This window comes from Leopardus geoffroyi, chromosome A3, assembly GCF_018350155.1.
Source record: "Leopardus geoffroyi isolate Oge1 chromosome A3, O.geoffroyi_Oge1_pat1.0, whole genome shotgun sequence".
In the NCBI taxonomy this organism is placed as follows: Eukaryota; Metazoa; Chordata; class Mammalia; order Carnivora; family Felidae; genus Leopardus; species Leopardus geoffroyi.
The window spans coordinates 103,016,156-103,035,089 of NC_059336.1; the positions used below are offsets into that span (position 1 = coordinate 103,016,156).

The following is an 18,934-nucleotide window of genomic DNA, read 5'->3' on the forward strand; positions in this document are numbered from 1 at the left end:
GGGCACTGCCCCTTGGCTGTTACATCAGAAGTACAAGGCCCTGCGGGGCGCCTGGGTGGCTTAGTTGGTGAAGCGTCCAACTCTTGGTTTCTGCTTAGGTCATGATCTCAAACTTGTGGGATTGAGCCCCACGTCGGGCTCCATGCCGACAGCGCCAAGCCTGCTTGGCATTCTCTCTGTCTCCCTCCCTCTCTCTCTCTCTCTCTCTGCCCCTCCCCCACACATACACTCTCTCAAATAATAAATAACTTTTTAAAAATTAAAAAACAAGAAGAAGAAACAGAAGGCCCTGGGATCAAAGTAAACGCAAACATTTTCTTAAACTCATCATGGCCAGATGTTGCCTTACCAATCTCTCATCTGGCCAAGCAGAATTTCTATTGGTGGAGCAATCCCAAGGTCACCTCCATGTTTTCTTTCTTCTTCATTCATCCCAGTGGGTCTAGCCTAGACAAGAAGAGAGCCAGGTATCCCTTCCTAGAAGGAACTGGGCTAACTCATGTTCAGGAACAGGCCAGGTGGGCACGTAGGAGCAACAGACTTTATTTCTTCTGTTATGATACCAGGTTATGTTCTGAGATACGAGTTCTCAAAAGAGAATTACTTCAGGCAGAACTTATGCTTTAATGTTGGTTCCTTGGTCTAGAAGAATCTGCACGGGGGTTCCAGGCCCTGCCACGGCTTTCTGATGAGAAGCCCGGCAGGCATGTCACAGAAGGGAATGCAGACAAGAACAATATGCCGGGCTGTGGCAGGAGACCCAGTCCCTATGCCCACATGTGCAGGGGCATGATCCGGCCCTCAGCATGCTAGAGGCTTGACTACAACAATGCAGAGGGCTGACAGTCATCTCAGACACATATCATAAGCTTTTCCCTCCCCAGCTGGTTCAAACTCACAAGCCATTCACCCAGCATTTTGAAAAACCGCCCATTTCCCTGTAAAAAAGACTTGAGAAGGTTAGTGCATAATCTACAGGAAGAGCTTAAAGCAGAAAGAAAATGGTGATGGCAGCAGTCTGGGTCCCGTGGCTGCCCTTCTGTGCCACTCCATGGAGGAGTGTGCACGGTGCCCTAGAAACCTGGGGGCACAGGCAGGTGGGCAGGGACAGGGCAGGGGCAGGGCAGGGTGGGGAGAGAGGTCTGTGGCAGTCAGGGCCCACAGCTGAATCTCTGAGGAAGAGAGATGAGCCCAGATCTCTGCACCGCAGTGATCCCACAGCTGCCTTAGAAGTCATAAGGGGACACAAAGATGGTGACCTTGGACACATGGTTGGCCTGGAAGGAGCGGTCCAGGTATTCTGACATGTCGACGTCCACCTCTAGCGTCTGAGGCCCCTCCAGGGTCTGGACGAGGATCAGCTCCCCCGTCTGCCGGTCTGAGCGCTGCATCACAAAGTGGCCTCGGCTGTTCCCACCCACGATCCCAAACCGCAGGCTGTTGGGTCCGGGTCGGCCGGGGGCTGAGGCCGTAGCCATGCGGAAGAGCGTGATGGGCGTCTTCAGGTTGGAGGGCAGAGAAAGGTAATGGAAGGAGATGGTCTTGGGCAAGTGGCGGCACGGTCTGCTCTCCATGGGGCAGGGGTTTCGCTCACACTGGCTGGAACAGAGAGGCAAAGTGGAGGGAGTCAGCCTTGGCGAAACTCAGGAAGGGCTGCCCTGACCTGGCTCGCCGGCCCCACTGCCTTTTTGCGGAGGCCTGCAGAGTGACCTTCCCCAGCCACCAGCTCCTCACTATAGGTGCTCAGAGCCACAGGCAAATGAGCATGGGTGGTGTCAGGTGTGGCCGGGGCACAGGTGCTCCCCTGACCCACTTGTGTATGGATGGGCATGTATATTTATATATGCTGTTACTATAGTTTTCACAGAAAACTAAAGCTGGGGAAGATTAACTAGTGATGGTCCTGGTATTCAAACCAGGTGCCCCTTCTACATGTGCCGACACCTCTCTCAGTAATGGGACCCCGGCAGGTAGCTGCCAACACTGGAATGTGGCGCTCTATATGGGGTGAACTTTCCAAACACCCAGTGTTTACTCTTAAAGAGGGAACCCTGTCTCTCTTAACAATTTGGAATCAGGATCTTGTGGAAGTGCTTCTGAAATTTCTCTACCTTACCCAACATAAAAGACAGATGCAATTCAGTGACCCATATAATCACAGTTATGCAGGTTGAATACGGTATCTGGCTGTGAATCAGGGCTGTCCCCGAAGGCTACGACATACAGTCCCTTCACCACGTGACTTCTGAGGAAGATCGTGATGCCTTCGGGCTCAGGAAATAACTGCTACTCTTCAATGCCACTGGCTTTCTCAGTGCTTCTATTCTGTCTGCTACAGTGCAAAAAGCAATTCAGGCATCTGAGCTTGTGAAGTCAATTCACTCTAAAGACCATGTTAAGGCTCTTGTGGTCTCCGTTTCAGAAGAAAATACATGCACTCTGTGATAGTTGTAGTTATTCTCCTGAAAGGCCCGTCTCTCACCTTTTGAAAACAAAAACTACCACGTGCTGAGATTCCTGAAAATCAAACCTCCTAATCTCAGAGGAAGAGCAGATTAATATAATGCAGAGTGACTGGAACCTACCAGTTACCAGCCATGTGAACACGAGAAAACAATCTTCTCCCAAATCTGTGTAATATGTCTCTGCCTCCTGGTAATGTGACCACAGTGGTCTTCCCTCCAGCGGCCCCTACCCCCAAAAGTGCTGCAGCAGGGTGGCTAGAATTCAGTCATCCTCCATGTCAGCAGGGAGCACTTGGAACTGTACCCCTATCAGGGCAAATTGGGTTCTTGCTGCACAGAGCAGCAAGGCATTAAATGCAACCACCGAAGGGAAACGGAAGCTCAGAGAAGCCAGACTCCCAGCTCCCGCCTCCCATCTTTCCTTGGATATAACTGTACCTTTTCCTAAGAACTGAGGCAGAATCTGGCCCACCCACCCTGGGAGGCCTGGCTGAGGGATGTATGCGCCCGGCCGTGGGTGCCCTGGCTATACTCACAACGGAGACGTCTTCACGTAGCTCACGTTGCCGCTGCCCTCGGGGCACTCCGGGCTGACGCACTGGAAGCCTCCACCGGTGTTGATGCACATGGTTCCCCGGGGACACACGTGCTGGGGGCTCACACACTCATCGACGTCTGAAATAAGGGACACCCCAGGGAGAGTGAAAATCCCGATGTCCCTTCTGTCACAAGACCACATGAAAATCCTCAACAGGCACTGGAATGTGGTGAGCTTTCTAAATACCTAAAACTTATTTTTCAAATTAGGAAACCATGTCATCCTGAGCTATTTGAAATCCAGCCCCCGTGGAAGTGCTGGAGAACCCTGCTGGGGAGCTCACCTCCCCGGGATCCTGTCCTTCCTCAGGGTAGACCCGTTACAGACGTGCTAGAAGCACAGGAGCATTACCAGTCACAGGTCACAACACTTCTCTCAGATCTGCCTCCTCCTCAGCCTGAGCGCCCCAGAGTCTCCCCTCGATGGCTATTATCAGGCCCTTTAGGAGCCAGATCTTCCGGAAAGCCTTTCTGCTCTGCTCACCTCACCCCAAATGCATATGTCCTCACTCTCCTTACAGGAAGTCTCTGCTGTTGCCTTCACCCCAGCTGGAAGCTGTTTCTTCCCAATCTGCACAATCCTACCTGGGCCTGCCTTCTTGAGTACTTGTGGGATGGATGGATGGATGGATGGAGGGAAGGAGGGATGGAAGGAGGGATGGATGAATGGGGGATGGATGGAGGGAGGGAGGGATGGATGAACAGATGGAGGGATAGATGGCTGGAGGGAGGGAGGGATGGATGGTTGGTTGGGGGATGGATGGATGGAGGTGTCTTCTCCTTCCCCAGTCCCAGGTTACTCAGTCCTCTGATCCCTGCAGAGCCCCTAGTGGGGATCCCACCAGGATGTCATTGGAGAGCCACCTCTTCTCTCACATTGCACTTCAGGCCATGGAGACGCCCTCTGCCTTCTCTCCTGCTCCTTCTCTCCCAGTGGCTAAGAGCTGCTGTTCGAGACCAGCCAGGCTCTCTCTTGAGCCCTGCAACCACCTGCCTCTGCAGCAGCATCACTCACCCTCACAGCTCTTCCCGTCGGCCATGGTCCGGTACCCGCTGGGGCAGGCACAGCGGTAGGAACCCGGGGTGTTCACACAGGTGTGCATGCAGAGCCGGGGGCGTCCCTCCTGCCCGTAGAGCTCGCATTCATTCACATCTGGGGACGGAAGTGCCCAGTATGAGCAGGAGCCATGTGGTGAACACCCACCAACCATGACCCAGGATGGCCGCACCTCAATTCCTGGAGGGGATGGCCACTGTGGCTAAGTGGCTGGGTCTGGTGGGGTAGGGAAAGCCCGTCCCCAGCAGAGCATCCAGAAGAAGAGCAGGTGTGCTCCCCTTCCTCCCCAGCCAAGGGCCCACAGGGCCGAAGGGAGGGGTGAGAGGGACCTACGTGGTAGACCCTAGATGGGTTTCTCTAAGGCGGAAGACTAACAGAAAGGACCCCTCAGAGGCTGGCAGATGGGGCCGGCAGCCCAGACTACTGGCTTGGATCACAGCCCCACCTCAACTGGCCTCATCTTTGGGCATGGAGTAAGAGAGGCTCTCATTTCTGCTGCTGTAAAATGAGGTAGTTGGCACCAACCGGCCAATTCTCAGGTTTGGGCCTGCTTAGTTTGAGTGGTTCTTAAAAGGCACTTTGGTATTAGGAGAGGTTAGCTGCAGTGGCTGGGTCTGTAAAGCTAAGTGGAGAGGGGACCAGGGAATTGGGTCCCAGACCCCTGCACAGCTCAGGGTGCCTGTCTCGCCAGCACAAGGACTCAAGCTCCTCTCTGCCCGTGTCACTGCAGCTGGATGGAGGGGACAAGGGGCCTCAAGGCCCTTCTAGAGGAGTGCCCGTGGTTTGGATGGCACCGTGCTCGAGTTCTGGCATGGGAGCAAGTGTGGGCACCCATGGCTGCTTTCTCCAGTCTTGATTCTCACGATGGCCCCTAACGTCTAGTCTCAGCAGCCATCAGGTCGACACTCACCTAAAACGCAAAGCGGGTCGGGCTTTCTGAGACTTTGCCCATCCCCTGCGCTGGGTGAGCCTGCAGCAGGAGGGCGGCGGGTGGGAGCCCCGTCCTCGCTCCCCCACCCCCTCAGTCCCGCCCGCTTCCGGGACAGAGCCCCCGCCTACCCTGGCAGACGCTGTCGCCCGCGGCGGCGCCGCTCAGGTGGAATCCGGCCTCGCAGCTGCAGTGCTGCGCCCGCTCCACCTGCGCACAGCGCGGCGCGCGGCTGAAGGCGGGGTCGCCGGCCACGCTGCCGTCCGGGGCGGCTGCGGGGACAAGACACCCTCAGCGCCCGGCCCTGGCGCACCCGCCGCGCGCCCGACCTCGGGCAGGGGCCGGGAGGAGGGCCGGGCCGGGGGCGCGCCCCCTCGTCAGGGCTTACGCTGGAGTCGGGAAGGAAAGACAAGCCGTTAACCAGAAACCCGCAGCCGGCCGCAGCCGCCCGCAAATCCCAGGGCAGGAAGCGCAGGCCACGCGGCTGCGCCCAGAAGGACCGCCGCGGGGTCAAATCTCCGTTTTCCCTGCAGAAGGCTTAACACACCAGCATATGCTAACAGTGATGCCTGGAGGTTGAAACTAGGGAATTTATTATTTTTATTTTGAGAGAGAAGGAGAACGCGAGCAGGGGAGGCGAGGAGGGAGAGCGAGAGAGAGGAAGAGAAGAGAGAGTAGAGTAGAGAAGAGAAGAGAAGGAAAAGACCCCAAGCAGGCTCATTCAAAGGCGGGGCTCCATCCCCACAAATGGCGAGATCATTACGCCAAAAACAAGAGTCAGAGCCTCACTGACTAAGCCACCTAGATGCCCCTAAAACTATGAAATGTAAAACACTACTTTTGGGGGGTTCTTTTTTGTTGTTGTAATTTTTATACCTTTCTAAGGAATCTAAGCTTTTCATTTTTAAACCAAGGACACCAATTTTCCAATCAGAAAAAAAAAAAATCTTTTTAATTAGCTTTTGAAAGTTTTCAAAAGATTTGCAGCTTTTTACGGTTAGGGGAGGTGGGAGAGGAACGGGTGGTGAAAGAAATGGTGCTGAACCTCTTCAGCGGGGACACAACACGGGGTGACTCCATTTATGCAAAGTCTTCGGAGTAATCAGATTCATAGAGAGCATGTGGAGTGGTTGTGGGGGAGGCTGGGAGGGGAGGGAAAAGGGAAGTACTGTTTCAGGGGCAGAGTTTCAGTTCTGGAAGACGTGGTGAGGGCTGTCTAACCAATGTAAATGCACTTAATGCCTCTGGCCTGTACCCTTATAGTGGTGAAAATGGTACATTTTATGTTGTATATATTTTACTATAATAGGGAAAGAAGAGGGGAATGGATTTTTTCAATGTTTATTTTGAGAGAGAGAGAGAGCACAAGAGGGGAAGGGGCAGAGAGAGAGTGAGACACAGAATCCAAAGCAGGCTCCAGGCTCTGAGCTGTCAGCACAGAACCCGACACAGGGTTCACACCCACGGACTGGGAGATCATGACCTGACCTGAAGTCGGAAGCTTAACTGACTGAGCCACCCAGGCACCCTGAGGTGAACGGATTTTAAAAAGTATTCAGAGAGGGGCGCCTGGGTGGCTCAGTCGGTTAAGCATTCGACTTCAGCTCGGGTCACGATCTCACGGTTTGTGAGTGTGAGCCCGGTGTTGGGCTCTGCGCTGACAGCTCAGAGCCTGGAACCTGCTCCACATTTTGTGTGTGTCTCTCTCTTTGCCCCTCTCCTGCTTGTGCGCTCTCTCTCAAAAATAAACAAACATTTAAAAAAATATTTAAAAGATATTCGGAGAGGGGCTCCCCCTCAGAGCTGGAAAGACACGGGCAGAGATGATGGGAAGGAAGGCTCCAGGCGAGCAAGAACCCGGGCCTCTGCTGGGCTGTTTGTGGAGACCATGAGGACATCCACTGGCTTCAGACGCACCTGCCCACTCCCTCCTCCCCTTCCCTGGGGAGGTTCTTGGCGTGGGGAAATCTTTACATATAAAGTCGCACCTGAAGAGCAACTGCCTACAGGTCCTGACGGCACCAACCCTGACAGGTGGGGTTTAGGACACTCAGGGTCTAGGGCCGGCACATTTGGCTTGAAAGAAGGCCCATTTCTTGTTCTTTCCTGTTTGTAAGTAGGAGGAGAGGCGATGGGACTGTTTCCACGGAGAGCAGCTCCCCGGATGGGAGCTGGAAGGAGGCCTCCAGGCTCTTGGGAAGGGCAGCTTCATTCCGAGAAAGCACCGGCGAGGCTGAGTCAGCTGAACAGAACCAAGACAATTAAGCGGCAGCTCTCTGGGGGCAAAATATTTAAAACTGGCCTTGGACGGAGTCTGATGCAAGAATATCAAGTTCCGACAAAGCTCCTACTCTCTGGACACTAGCGCTAACCACCAGTTCCTCCTCCTCCCCACACCGAGATTCCGCACCGAAACCCAGACAACCGGACGGGACACTCCAGGGCTTTCTGGCAAAGAAAGAGGACAGCTTTAGGATTTGACTTTTTAATCTAAGAAACGTTGGCTACAGCACAGTGGGGGGACCCTCATAGATATCTTACTGGATTATCTTGCCATCTGTGAAAACAGCCACTATGTGGCCTCTAGACCTGCTAGCTAGGGACGTGTTGGGACTCAAGATGTGGATAATGAGCTTCCCACCAGTCAGATGTCTGGTGCACAGCTCTGAGGGTACTTTGGCCTGTATCAGTAACTGCTGATTTTGCTGGGAGCATCAGAAAGGAAGAGCCATTCTGTTGATCTGCAGAGGAAATGCTGACCGAGTGAAGGTGGAGCAGGGAAGCTTCTCAGGCCAAATTCCCAGTCTGGGGAGATCTTACATTAGGGGTCAGTACCTCCACCTGCATTTTCTTACATGAGAAGGATCAAAACTCCGGTTACACAGGAGACCTGCATTCCATCTCAGATAACCACTGCAGGAACTGGAGGGATCAGGGGACAGAAAGCCCACTCTCGGGTGGGGAACTGAGCTCCTGACACATCTGCGTGTGGTGACCCGTGACCAGGGAGCTCCTCTCTCTACAGTGGAACGTTCTCACCCAGCCCCACAGCGGCCACGTACCTGTCTGGGCCTGGTGCTGACAGTGGCTCCCCGTCTTCCCGGGAGGACAGATGCATTTGTACTGGCTGACTCCTTCTACACACGTGCCGCCATTCTGACAAGGCTGGCTGGAGCATTCGCTTATGTCTAGGAACAAATAATTTTCAAATAGAAGTAGTTGAGTTCTGATTCTAAAATGAACCCAAACCAAAGATGGGTTACTTTTCTTTACATGGCAGGAGGACTCCAGCTTCCACTCTCCCGCCATTCGGCAAGCCACATACCCTGCCACACACCAGGAGCTTGCCTGGGGCTCTGCCTGCAGGAGCTGGCCCGTCAGCCAGCCACTCTCCACCAGAGGCACCATTTTCTAATTTACAGGGTGGGCCACTGCATGAACCCACATTGCCTTTGAGTCAAGCTGTACTGTCCCCAGCTCTGCCCTTAGCAGCCAGCACCCAGGAAGAACACCTTTTCAGGGGAGTTATAAGAGTGATAGACGGTCCATCAGTGTCCGGAGAAGGGGAAAACCAGCTCTCTCCAAATTCCCACCCGGAAGCTCTCCTGTACTCATTTCCTGTGCAACCAAGGAAGACTTTTTGACTCTCGACACTTCTTAAGTGGTGGAAAAGGGAAATGTTCCTTGCTCATACACACAGCAGTCCTGTGGGAAAGCAATATATAGAAAGAGATACAGATTTTGAAGTTTAATGGATTTCTCTCTGTGTGGTAGGATTACAGGCAATTTTTCTTCATTTACACTTTTTTTCTACTCTTTCATTTTCCCACAATGACCTTTCCCACAATAAATTTTCTAATTAGAAAAAAATAATTTTTTAAAAACCCTCAGGCCACATCTGCGTGTTATGAATCCTTAAGCCCAGTCTTTTTTTTTTTTTAATGCTTAGTTTTATTTTTGAGAGAGAGAGCTCGAGTGGGGCAGGCACAGAGAGGGAGAGAGACACAGAATCCGAAGCAGGCTCCAGGCTCTGAGCTGTCAGCACAGAGCCTGATGCGGGGCTTGAACTCATGAACCATGAGATCATGTCCTGGGCCAAAGTTGGACGCTTAACCGACTGAGCCACCCAGGCACCCCTAAGCCCAGTCTTTTTTGTTTGTTTGTTAATTTTTTTTAAACATTATTTATTACTGAGAGACAAAGCGTGAGCATGGGCGGGGCAGAGAGAGGGGGAGACACAGAATCTGAAGCAGGCTCCAGGCTCTGAGTTGTCAGCACAGAGCCTGGTGCGGGGCTCGAACCCACAAACTGTGAGATCATGACCTGAGCTGAAGTTGGACGCTTAACCAACAGAGCCACCCAGGCGCCCCACCCCTAAGCCCACTCTTAAAGCACAGAGAGCGCAAGCCCTTTCTACCAAAGAGAGAGGTTTGTCAGTTCACTGAGTTGACCACAGCATCTCAGGAAAGGAAGCTGGAAACCTCTCCTTGTTGGCATATGAGCATCCTTTCCTGCTGTATCTATCAAGAGGAAGAAAGGGTGCTTTGCTCCTGATGAGAACAGCAGCCTTGCTGTGGGTGGGTTGGCTGGGATGCTGGCTTCCCTTCTGCCTCTTCAGAGCTGGGATGTTATACAGACTATTGTATGGTTTCTGTTAGTTGTGAAAGGACCCAGATCATCCAAATGCTGCTTATTCCTGGGGAAGGAGCTTTTTCAGCTTCTCAGTAACCTCACCCGGCTTGTGTTCTCCCCATACGTTCTGTTCTCAGATGACTGGTCTCTAGGAATGTGTCTAGAGTGACACTGTACACAATATGCCACAGAGCTTGGAATTCCCGCTTCTGCCCATTGCCTGCCCCCAACACTGCTGTCTAGCAGAGTCTGAAAGCAAGCAGACCACTAGTCCGTGATGTTGTGGGCCGAGAGCCAAAGAGTGTGAACATGAGTAGCCTTCGATTTGGCCCCAGTGGGACGAGCACCATTGTCTCTCCCCTCTGATCCTCCAGTGGAAGGGACCGGGCCTGGCTGCACCTGGTGGGGCAGGGGGTTTGGGGGGGGGGGGTTGGTCATCAGCTCAACAGAGAAATGTACAGGTGGCCCAGGACTCTGTTCTCTGTCTCCCCGTCTGGATCTTGTTGCCCAGGATTTTCGTTTCTAGACAGGCTCCATACAGACGTAATTTCTTATCTTGGTAGGTACACTGTGAGAAGCATTCCATGGCCCAGTGCCCAGTCCTGGTGCCCCATCTGTGTCCTGATCAAAGTATAGCTGTCATCACATTCACATCTGTCCCAGGCTGTGCAGGGTGGCTTCAGGGCCGTACAGAGGGCATGGGCAGAGGCTGAGGAGAGACTGTCTAGCCAAAAGCATGGCGGATGATCCTGTTGAACTCTGCTGTTTAGTGAGCACTTACTATTTCCCGGGAGCCGAGCTGCATGTTTTACGCACATGATCTGCTCTCTTCCCGTTTATTTATAATCCTTTCCTGTGTTCTGTCATCTCGTTTCAGATTTTCCATTTCTCCAATCACCTCATTTCTGAGGCTTGCTAGTTTTTATTTGTGCTGTCCTTTCACAGTTTTTATCTTTTTCAAATTTCTTTCAGCTTGTTTAGAAATACCAGGTAATAGTCTTCATCTATTTTATGGCCAGGTCTTTCTGGCATTCCCTCATTGTCTGTAGAGACTTTTTATTCTATCTTTTTTTTTCCCTTATAACAGTTTGTATGGGATTTGACAAGAGTCCTTTTCTGTTACTCATGTTTAGAGGAAACACGTTCTCCTATATGGCTGGTCCGGCCTCCTGACTGTCCACCTGGCGCTTCCATGGCTGTTTTCAGTGTGGCTCATGCTTTCTCTGAGCTGTCCGCTTTGTGCTCCTCTCCCGCTCTCTGGGCCATCCCTTTCGTGTGCACTGACATTCTTTGTTGAGCCATTTGGATCCTCCTCCCATTAGAGTCTCATCAATATCAGGCTATGTCCTGGGAGGTTTCAGGAGTTCCTAGGGGCCAGTGTGCTCCAGCCACTGAGACTTCCTGTTGAAAAGCCAGCCCAGGAAAGCCAGGACTGGGGTGGATCCTAAGAAGATGATTAGATTTCAAAGACAAAGAAAAAATCCTTTGGGCATCCAGGCGAGAAGACCAAGATACTTATGGCAGCAACAGCAGAATCAGCTACGACGGAAGACACAGAGGCATATTTAACACACTCAAGGAAAGAAGACGCAAGACAGGCAGGTGATGTCCAAACTGGCGCCCAGTGGGAAAGCTGCACTCTTTCTGAAAGAGCAAGAACTCGGGGGATTACCCTCAGCGCATCCTGAGGAATAGGCTGCAGAGCCATCTGCACGAGGGCAGCAGTAAGGCTTCCCAAGGCACAGCATCATGAAGGATGGCAGATGGCTCGGGCTTCCCCGCAACGGCGTCTACAGCTGTCCGGCCGGCACAAAACAAAAGTCTTCCTTGGATCTCATCAGGCCTCTGGAGTTCACTGCCAGTTTTTAAGAAATCAAGAGGCAAGGGACGCCTGGGTGGCTCAGTCAGTTGAGCATCCGATTCAGCTCAGATCATGATCTGACAGTTCATGTGTTCGAGCCCCACGTCAGGCTCCATGCTGATCATGCAGGGCCTGCTTTGGATTCTCTGTCTCCCTCTCTCTCTGCCCCTCGCTGCCCCCCTCTCAAAAATAAATAAACATTAAAAAAAATTAAAAAAAAAAGAAGAAATCCAGAGACCAAAAATGTACAAACCTGTAGTTATGAGATAGATAATACTGAGGCTGTGATGTACAGCATGGTGACTGTAGGTAACACTGCTGTGTTGGTAACAGGGAAGTTAAGACAGTAGATTCTCACCACAAAGGCAAAACCATTTCTTTTCTTTTTGCGTGTGTATATTGGAGGATGGGTGCTAAGGAAACTTGGTGTGATGACCATTTCACAATGTATGTTAAGTCAGGTGGTTATGCTGCACATCTTAAGCTTAACACAGTGCTGGATGTTAATAAAACTGAAAGGAAAAAAGAAAGAAAGAAAGAGACTGGAAAATCATGTTAAATGACCCCACAGGGATGCAGTTAACAAAATCAAGGCTGTGGGAAACAAACATTTTCTTCAACAAATAAACTGGAAGAGACTGAGGCAGGGTGGCAGGAGGAAGGAGGAGGAAGGGGAGGAGACTGTAGACTAAAAAGGAGTAAGAGGGGCGTCTGGGAGGCTCAGTAGGTTAAGTGTCTGACTCTTGACTTCGGTCCAGGTCATGATATCACAGTTCTGGGATTGAGCCCCGCATGAAACTCTGTGCTGACAGATCAACCAACTGTAATGTGTGGTTCTTATGTGGACCCTGGTTCAACCAAAGTGTTAAAAAATCATGAGGCAACTGGAGAAATTTTTACCCTAACTAGGTATTTAAAGATATTAAGGAATTTGCTGTATTTGAGTGTGTGAGGATCGTTATACCATTCTTTCTACTGTGCATTTAAAATTTTCCACAGCGATGGCACAAGAACAGACACTCAGATCAATGGAACAGAATAGAGAACCCAGAAATGGACCCACAAACATATGGCCAACTAATCTTTGACAAAACAGGAAAGAATATCCAATGGAATAAAGACAGTCTCTTCAGCAAGTGGTGCTGGGAAAACTGGACAGCGATATGCAGAAGAATGAAGCTGGACCACTTTCTTACACCATACACAAAAATAAACTCAAAATAGATGAAAGACCTCAATGTAAGACAGGAAGCCATCAAAATCCTCGGAGAGAAAGCAGGCAAAAACCTCTTTGATCTTGACTGCAGCAACTTCTTACTCAACACGTCTCTGGAGGCAAGGGAAACAAAAGCAAAAATGAACTACTGGGACCTCATCAAAATAAAAACTTCTGCACAGTGAAGGAAACAATCAGCAAAACTAAAAGGCAACCGATGGAATGGGAGAAGATATTTGCAAATGACATATCAGATAAAGGGTTAATATCCAGGTTCTGTAAAGAACTTATCAAACTCAACACCCAAAAAACAAAGAATCCAGTGAAGAAATGGGCAAAAGACATGAATAGACACTTCTCCAAAGAAGACATCCAGATGGCCAACTGACACATGAAAAAATGCTCAACATCACTCATCATCAGGGAAATGCCAATCAAAACCACAATGAGATACCACCTCACACCTGTCAGAATGGCTAACATTAACAACTCAGGCAACAACAGATGTTGGCAAGGATGCGGAGAAAGAGGATCTCTTTTGCATTGTTGGTGGGAATGCAAGCTGGTGCAGCCACTCTGGAAAACAGTATGGAGGTTCCTCAAGAAATTAAAAATAGAACTACCCTACAACCCAGCAATTGTATAAATTGGATAAAGCAATTGGATAAATACTAGGTATTTATCCACGGGATACAGGTGTGCTGTTTCAAAGGGACATATGCACCCCAATGTTTATAGCAGCACTATCAACAATAGCCAAAGTATGGAAAGAGCCCAAATGTCCATCGATGGATGAATGGATAAAGATGTGGTATATATACACAATGGAGTATTACTCGGCAATCAAAAAGAATGAAATCTTGCCATTTGCAACTACATGGATGGAACTGGAGGGTATTATGCTAAGTGAAATTAGTCAGAGAAAGACAAATATCATATGACTTCAGTCATATGAGGACTTTATGATACAAAACAGATGAACATAAGGGAAGGGAAACAAAAATAATATAAAAACAAGGAGGGGGACAAAACAGAAGAGACTCCTAAATATGGAGAACAAACTGAGGGTTACTGGAGGGGTTGTGGGAGAGGGGATGGGCTTAATGGGGAAGGGGCACTAAGGAATCTACTCCTGAAATCATTGTTGCACTATATGCTAATTAATTTGGATGTAAATTAAAAAAAAAATAAAATTAATTTTAAAAAAGATAAGTTCTATTTAAATATATATATGTATGTAAAAGAACATAAACAGTCCTTTTGATTCAGTAAATTTAGCTTTTTGGAAAAAAAATTTTTTCCACTGCAAAAAATGTATTAAGATTGTTTGTCTTGGCATTATTTATGACTACAAAAACCAGGCACAAAAAAGGGATAGTTCAGTAGAACTAGAATAGTTCCCTTAGGGGGAAGTGCTTTGTAATCACTGAAGGTCATGTTTGGGAAGGAAGAGTTAATGAAGACTCACTTCTGTTAATATCTAACCACAAATGTTGTTGGATATGTAAAGCTTGCATATATACACCTAGATAAAAGTCTGGAAGGAAGTTCTTAGTTTTTTTTTTTTTTTTTTTTTTTTTAACATAATCCCTCATTCATTCGTTCGATCAGTCCGTAAATCAGCCAGCCAGTCACTCAGTAGCTAAGTGGCTACTGCATCAGAGGAAGCTCTTTCTCCTCAAATCCTTTTCTGAAGGTCTCTGAGGAAAGGACTCATACAGTGACCCGTGCTCTGCCCTGACTGCAACATAGCCTCCCAAGCACCCGATCTGGTGCCTCAGCCCTGCTTTTTCGGTCTCCTGAGGTTTGTCTACGTGGGCTCCTCCTGTCTCCTGTGCCTTCGTCTCCCTCTGATGTCTCACTGCCCTTCAGGCCCTGAGCCACTTCCTTTCTGTCTCTACCCTCTCCTCACTGGTGCCCTTACCACCGTCTGTAGATCTAAGTATGTCACCAGCTCCCTCCCTCCCACCCTCCACCTGACCTCTGTTGGGAAAGGCAGTCTCGGGCAGTCTTTGGAGCCCCACTTGGCCGAATAAGAACAGGCCTTGGGACTGGACCGCTTCCTTAACATGAGACAAAGAGCCCACGGCCTGTGCAGGGCTTACCACCGCCTGGGGGAGACTTCTTTCCCTGTTTCGGGTTCCAAGAGTATTCTTTTGTTCTGCTTACGTGTGTATGTCAATGGCCCTCAGCTTTCAATCTTTCAGACTCCGTGGGAAGGGGTTGGGGGTCCTTCCCCTGCAGCACGAGAGGGGTACACACCCGAGAACTGCCCCGTGTCAGCTGCTGAGAGAGACCCGCCAGCCACGCTGGACCGGCGCCCACTACCGAGGCTGGTCTCACTCTGTCCCTTCCCTGTGAGAGCCAAGTGTGGCTCCATCTGGTGCCTGACCGTGCTGTGTGTTCCTGGGTAACTCTAATACTAAGATGCAGTGGGCAGAGGCCAAAGAGTCCCCGCTGGGAATGGTGATATGGTGTTCTGCTCGATGGTATCCATGGGTTGAATTAACGGTTCTCCACCAGGATGTCGTACAGACATTTTAGCTTAATGTGTCCAAAATGGAGCTCTGATCAATGACCGCCCCCCACCCCAAGCAGGGTGGTTAAGAACAAACCTACACTTGTCGCTCAGTGTTCAGTATGTCTGGTTTACAGGTTTTTTTTTTTTTTTTAATGTTTATTTAATTTTGAGAGAGAGAGAGAGAAAGCACAAGCAGGGGAGAGGCAGAGAGAGAGGGAGACACAGAATCCAAAGGAGGCTCCAGGCTCCGAGCTGTCAGCACAGAGCCCGACACGGGGCTCGAAATCACGAACTGTGAGATCATGACCTGAGCCGAAGTCGGCCGCTTAACCAACTGAGCCACCCGGGTACCTGATCTTCAGTATTTCTGTAAATGACACCATGCACCCCGACATTCAAGCGGAGTTGGGGAGCCTGGACTTCTCTTTCGTGTAGACAATCCACATGGGTTTAATCATGGAAAGTTCCATCAGTTCTGTCTCTAGGTTTACTTTTAATCTCCTCTGCCGTATCTCACCCCTGGACTTCAGTAGCCCCCTAAGTGGTTCTCCGGCTCTATTCCTGTCACCTCCTGTCACTTTCTACACAGCAGCAACACACAAATCCAATTACCACACCTCTCTCTGTAAACCTGTTTATTGTGCCCAAACTAAAATCCAGCCTCTGCATGGCCTCCAAGGCTGCAAGAGCAGGCCTGTGCGTCTCTCCACCTCACCTTGCTCACTCTCAGCTCACACCTGTTCCGGGAGCAAGGTCGTGTACTTTCTTTATTCATTTCCTCAAACATACCAAATTCTTCCCTTCCTTAGGGCCTCTTTGTACCTGCTATTCCCTCTTCCTGGAACAGACTCTTCCCCCGCCACCCACCCACTCACCTGCTCATCACATGACTAGACCCCCCCCACACACCCTTTCACATCTCTGCATCCCTGTGACTGCCTCAGAGAGGTCCGCCCCTATTCCTGCCCCCATCATATTTATTCTCAGCCCCTTCTTAGATCCCTTCAGGGCACTGACCACACACCCCCATTTCTTTACCTTTGCATTTTCGTCTCTGTTTTGCTTCCTTCCACCTTAACAGGTAAGCCCCACGAGGTTGGGTAGTGTCTCTTAGACTCAGTGGGAATCCTTAGCACTTGGTGCAATCTTTTGTGCGTAGCTGATGTTCGATGAAAATTGGTTGAATGGATGAATAAAGGTTAAAAAGCGGTGTTTTTTGAAGCCTCGGTAGCTCAGTTGGTTAAGTGTCTGACTCTCGATTTTGGCTCAGGACATGACCTCATCATGGTCACGAGATTGAGACAGAGCCCTGCATTGGGATTCTCTCTCTCCCTCTCTCTCTGCTCCTCCCCCATTCCACCTTTTCTCTCTCTCAAAATAAACATTTTTTTTTAAAAGGTGGAGGGGAGGGGATGACTACCAAAAACAATTCTTTTTTCCCAGCATAGGAATAAGAGAAAAAGTTATTTATTTCCCTCAAATTTTTTCTTTGGTTACCGATGTTGTCAAAGTAACAAAGCCCGTGGCTATGATTCTCCCAATTCAGAAAGCTTCAAATCTTAAAAACATACCCTTCCAAGAAAGAAAGGAAAAAAGGGAAATAATCCAGGAAGCTAAATGGCTGCTTTCCATTCTGGAGCTCCAGAGCCTACCACTGCCCAAGGGGCTCTTTTAATGGCAGGATTATGTGTAATTTCCTTCTATGCCAAGTTGTGTTCATCACCTTCTCTCCAAGCAGCTGACTGTGGATGGGGTGAGGGGCAATTATTAAAGAGCTGCTAAATCTTTCACTGTCTCTGACATTTTGGGTCTTGAAATGAATCCTCTGTGATTAAGAAGATTCTTTTGCTTCTGTGGTCACAACACAATGACCACAGGACTGCGCATATGGAAAATGAAGCGGAGGCACGTGTCATGAAAATTCTAGGGCCACCGTGAGGGGTGTGTGTGTGGAGGTCACTGGATTTTTGAACCCTAGCCCAAGTCCTGCCCACACTGTTAACACTGTTACAAGAGGTCACCAAACAACAGATCGAGGCTCTATTTCTCCTTCTTGACAGGCTCGGGTGGAATCCCTCTGAGGCTCTTATTGGAGACGGCATCCATTAATCAAACAAATTCCTGCTGAGGACAGAAGCGTCCACACAGGCACCCTAACCCGAGTTGCACCCTGGGCGGTGACAGATCAGAGTTTCTTTCCCACCACCAAAGGGTGAGCCCCCATACCTAGTTTACACTTAAACAGATGAGAAATCCATCTGAGATCTCTGTGGGGACTGGAGACAATCTTTCCCGGGCTTTAGATAGTAAATGTGGCCCCAGTAGAAGTCCAGGGTGGGCTGTGCCAAGCAGTCCTCGGCATGGAGGTCAGGGAAGGACAGATGGCCAGGAAGGAGGCTGAGGGAAAGGGGAGACAAAGAACACGCGGCAGATCTGGAATGAGCTCACGGGTGAGAGTCAGGAGGTGCACTACATTGGACAACGAGGAGGGCCAGGAGACTTGCTGGCCACACTTGGCATTGGTCCTCCACGGAAAGTCTGATCTCCACATCTCAGGAAAGGAGACTGCTCCGTGCGGCTGGTTGCCCTGATCTTTGTAAGGAAGGGCTAGCCTGGCCTTCCCAAAATGTCAATGCAAGTGTAAGTGAGCAGGTGCGGGAATGTCTTGCCTGGCCAGTGCTGACAGTCAGGACATAGCCCCACTGTCGGCTTATAGCAGGCAGCTACTCTGATTGGTGAGGGTCTAAAATGCATCAGCGCTTCAAAGTTTTCAAGATCTTTTCTGCTTCTGGCAGTGGCAAGAACCAGTAAAGTGGTGTTTCTCGAAACTTAGTTAATGTCAGAATCACATTAAAAATGTAGATTTCTAAAGTCCCATCTATAAAGGTCTCACCCGACTCAACGGGTCTTTTGAGGCCTCAGAGCCTGCCGTTTATAAGCTTTCTCGGCGACGTTGGAGCACCTGAATGTTCGAGAACCACGGCACACATGTCATGATTCACTAGGACGCTCTTTTCCACCGAGGGGTCCTGCTGCGGGAAGGCCGGACACTATTACGTAATTAGTACGTGCAAGCTCAAGAGGGAGCTGGCAGATGTGCCCAGGGTCCTCTGCGGAGGCGCGCAGTCAAGCTGCTAAGATGGAGCTGGGCTGCGGGGAACGTTTTGCATTCCAACCCTCGTCAAGCCCCTATGCGGCCCTTTGCTCAAGCTATTCCTTGTGACTGTGTTCCTGAACCTCTGACGTTCCTTACCCATTTGCCTACAAATGCATTCTGCCAGCTACCCCTTCTGATGAATGCGTCTTTTTATTTAAACCACGTCGTGCTCGCTGTAAATGCACGTCACTACTGAGACCGACTACGTGGACAATACCCGAGCAAGACAGAAAACAGCACATGGGCAAAACCTATTTCTGCACCCAGCACTGCTGGGAGAGTGGGCTGGTGTGGCCCTTTTAAAGAGCAGCATGGTAGTGCTCGGTTCAAAGGAAGTGAGCACACAGCCAGCTGTCCCCTGACTGCAAACCCAAAGAGACAGCCTGGAGACAGAGGAGAGATCAGAAGACCTTGCCAGCACCATTTATGGCAGTGGGGACTTGACTGCCATCTGGGCCTCCATGGTCAGAGGCATGGTCAGGTAAGATGTAGGGGGCACC

General features: G+C 50.1%; 1 protein-coding gene across 1 annotated transcript in view; it reads right to left on the reverse strand.

Annotated features, from left to right (window-relative positions):
- Nucleotides 1–527: 527 nt before the first annotated feature.
- The window catches only part of FBLN7 (fibulin 7), a 49,914-nt gene continuing 31,507 nt past the window's right edge, over nucleotides 528–18,934 (reverse strand). The window contains exons 4-8 of the mRNA XM_045446883.1: nucleotides 8,110–8,235; nucleotides 5,179–5,319; nucleotides 4,078–4,215; nucleotides 3,002–3,140; nucleotides 528–1,599 (exon numbers count right to left, since the gene is read on the reverse strand). Coding sequence (XP_045302839.1) covers nucleotides 1,227–1,599; nucleotides 3,002–3,140; nucleotides 4,078–4,215; nucleotides 5,179–5,319; nucleotides 8,110–8,235 — 917 coding nt within the window. The 3' untranslated portion in view covers nucleotides 528–1,226. The remainder of the gene's footprint in view (nucleotides 1,600–3,001; nucleotides 3,141–4,077; nucleotides 4,216–5,178; nucleotides 5,320–8,109; nucleotides 8,236–18,934) is intronic.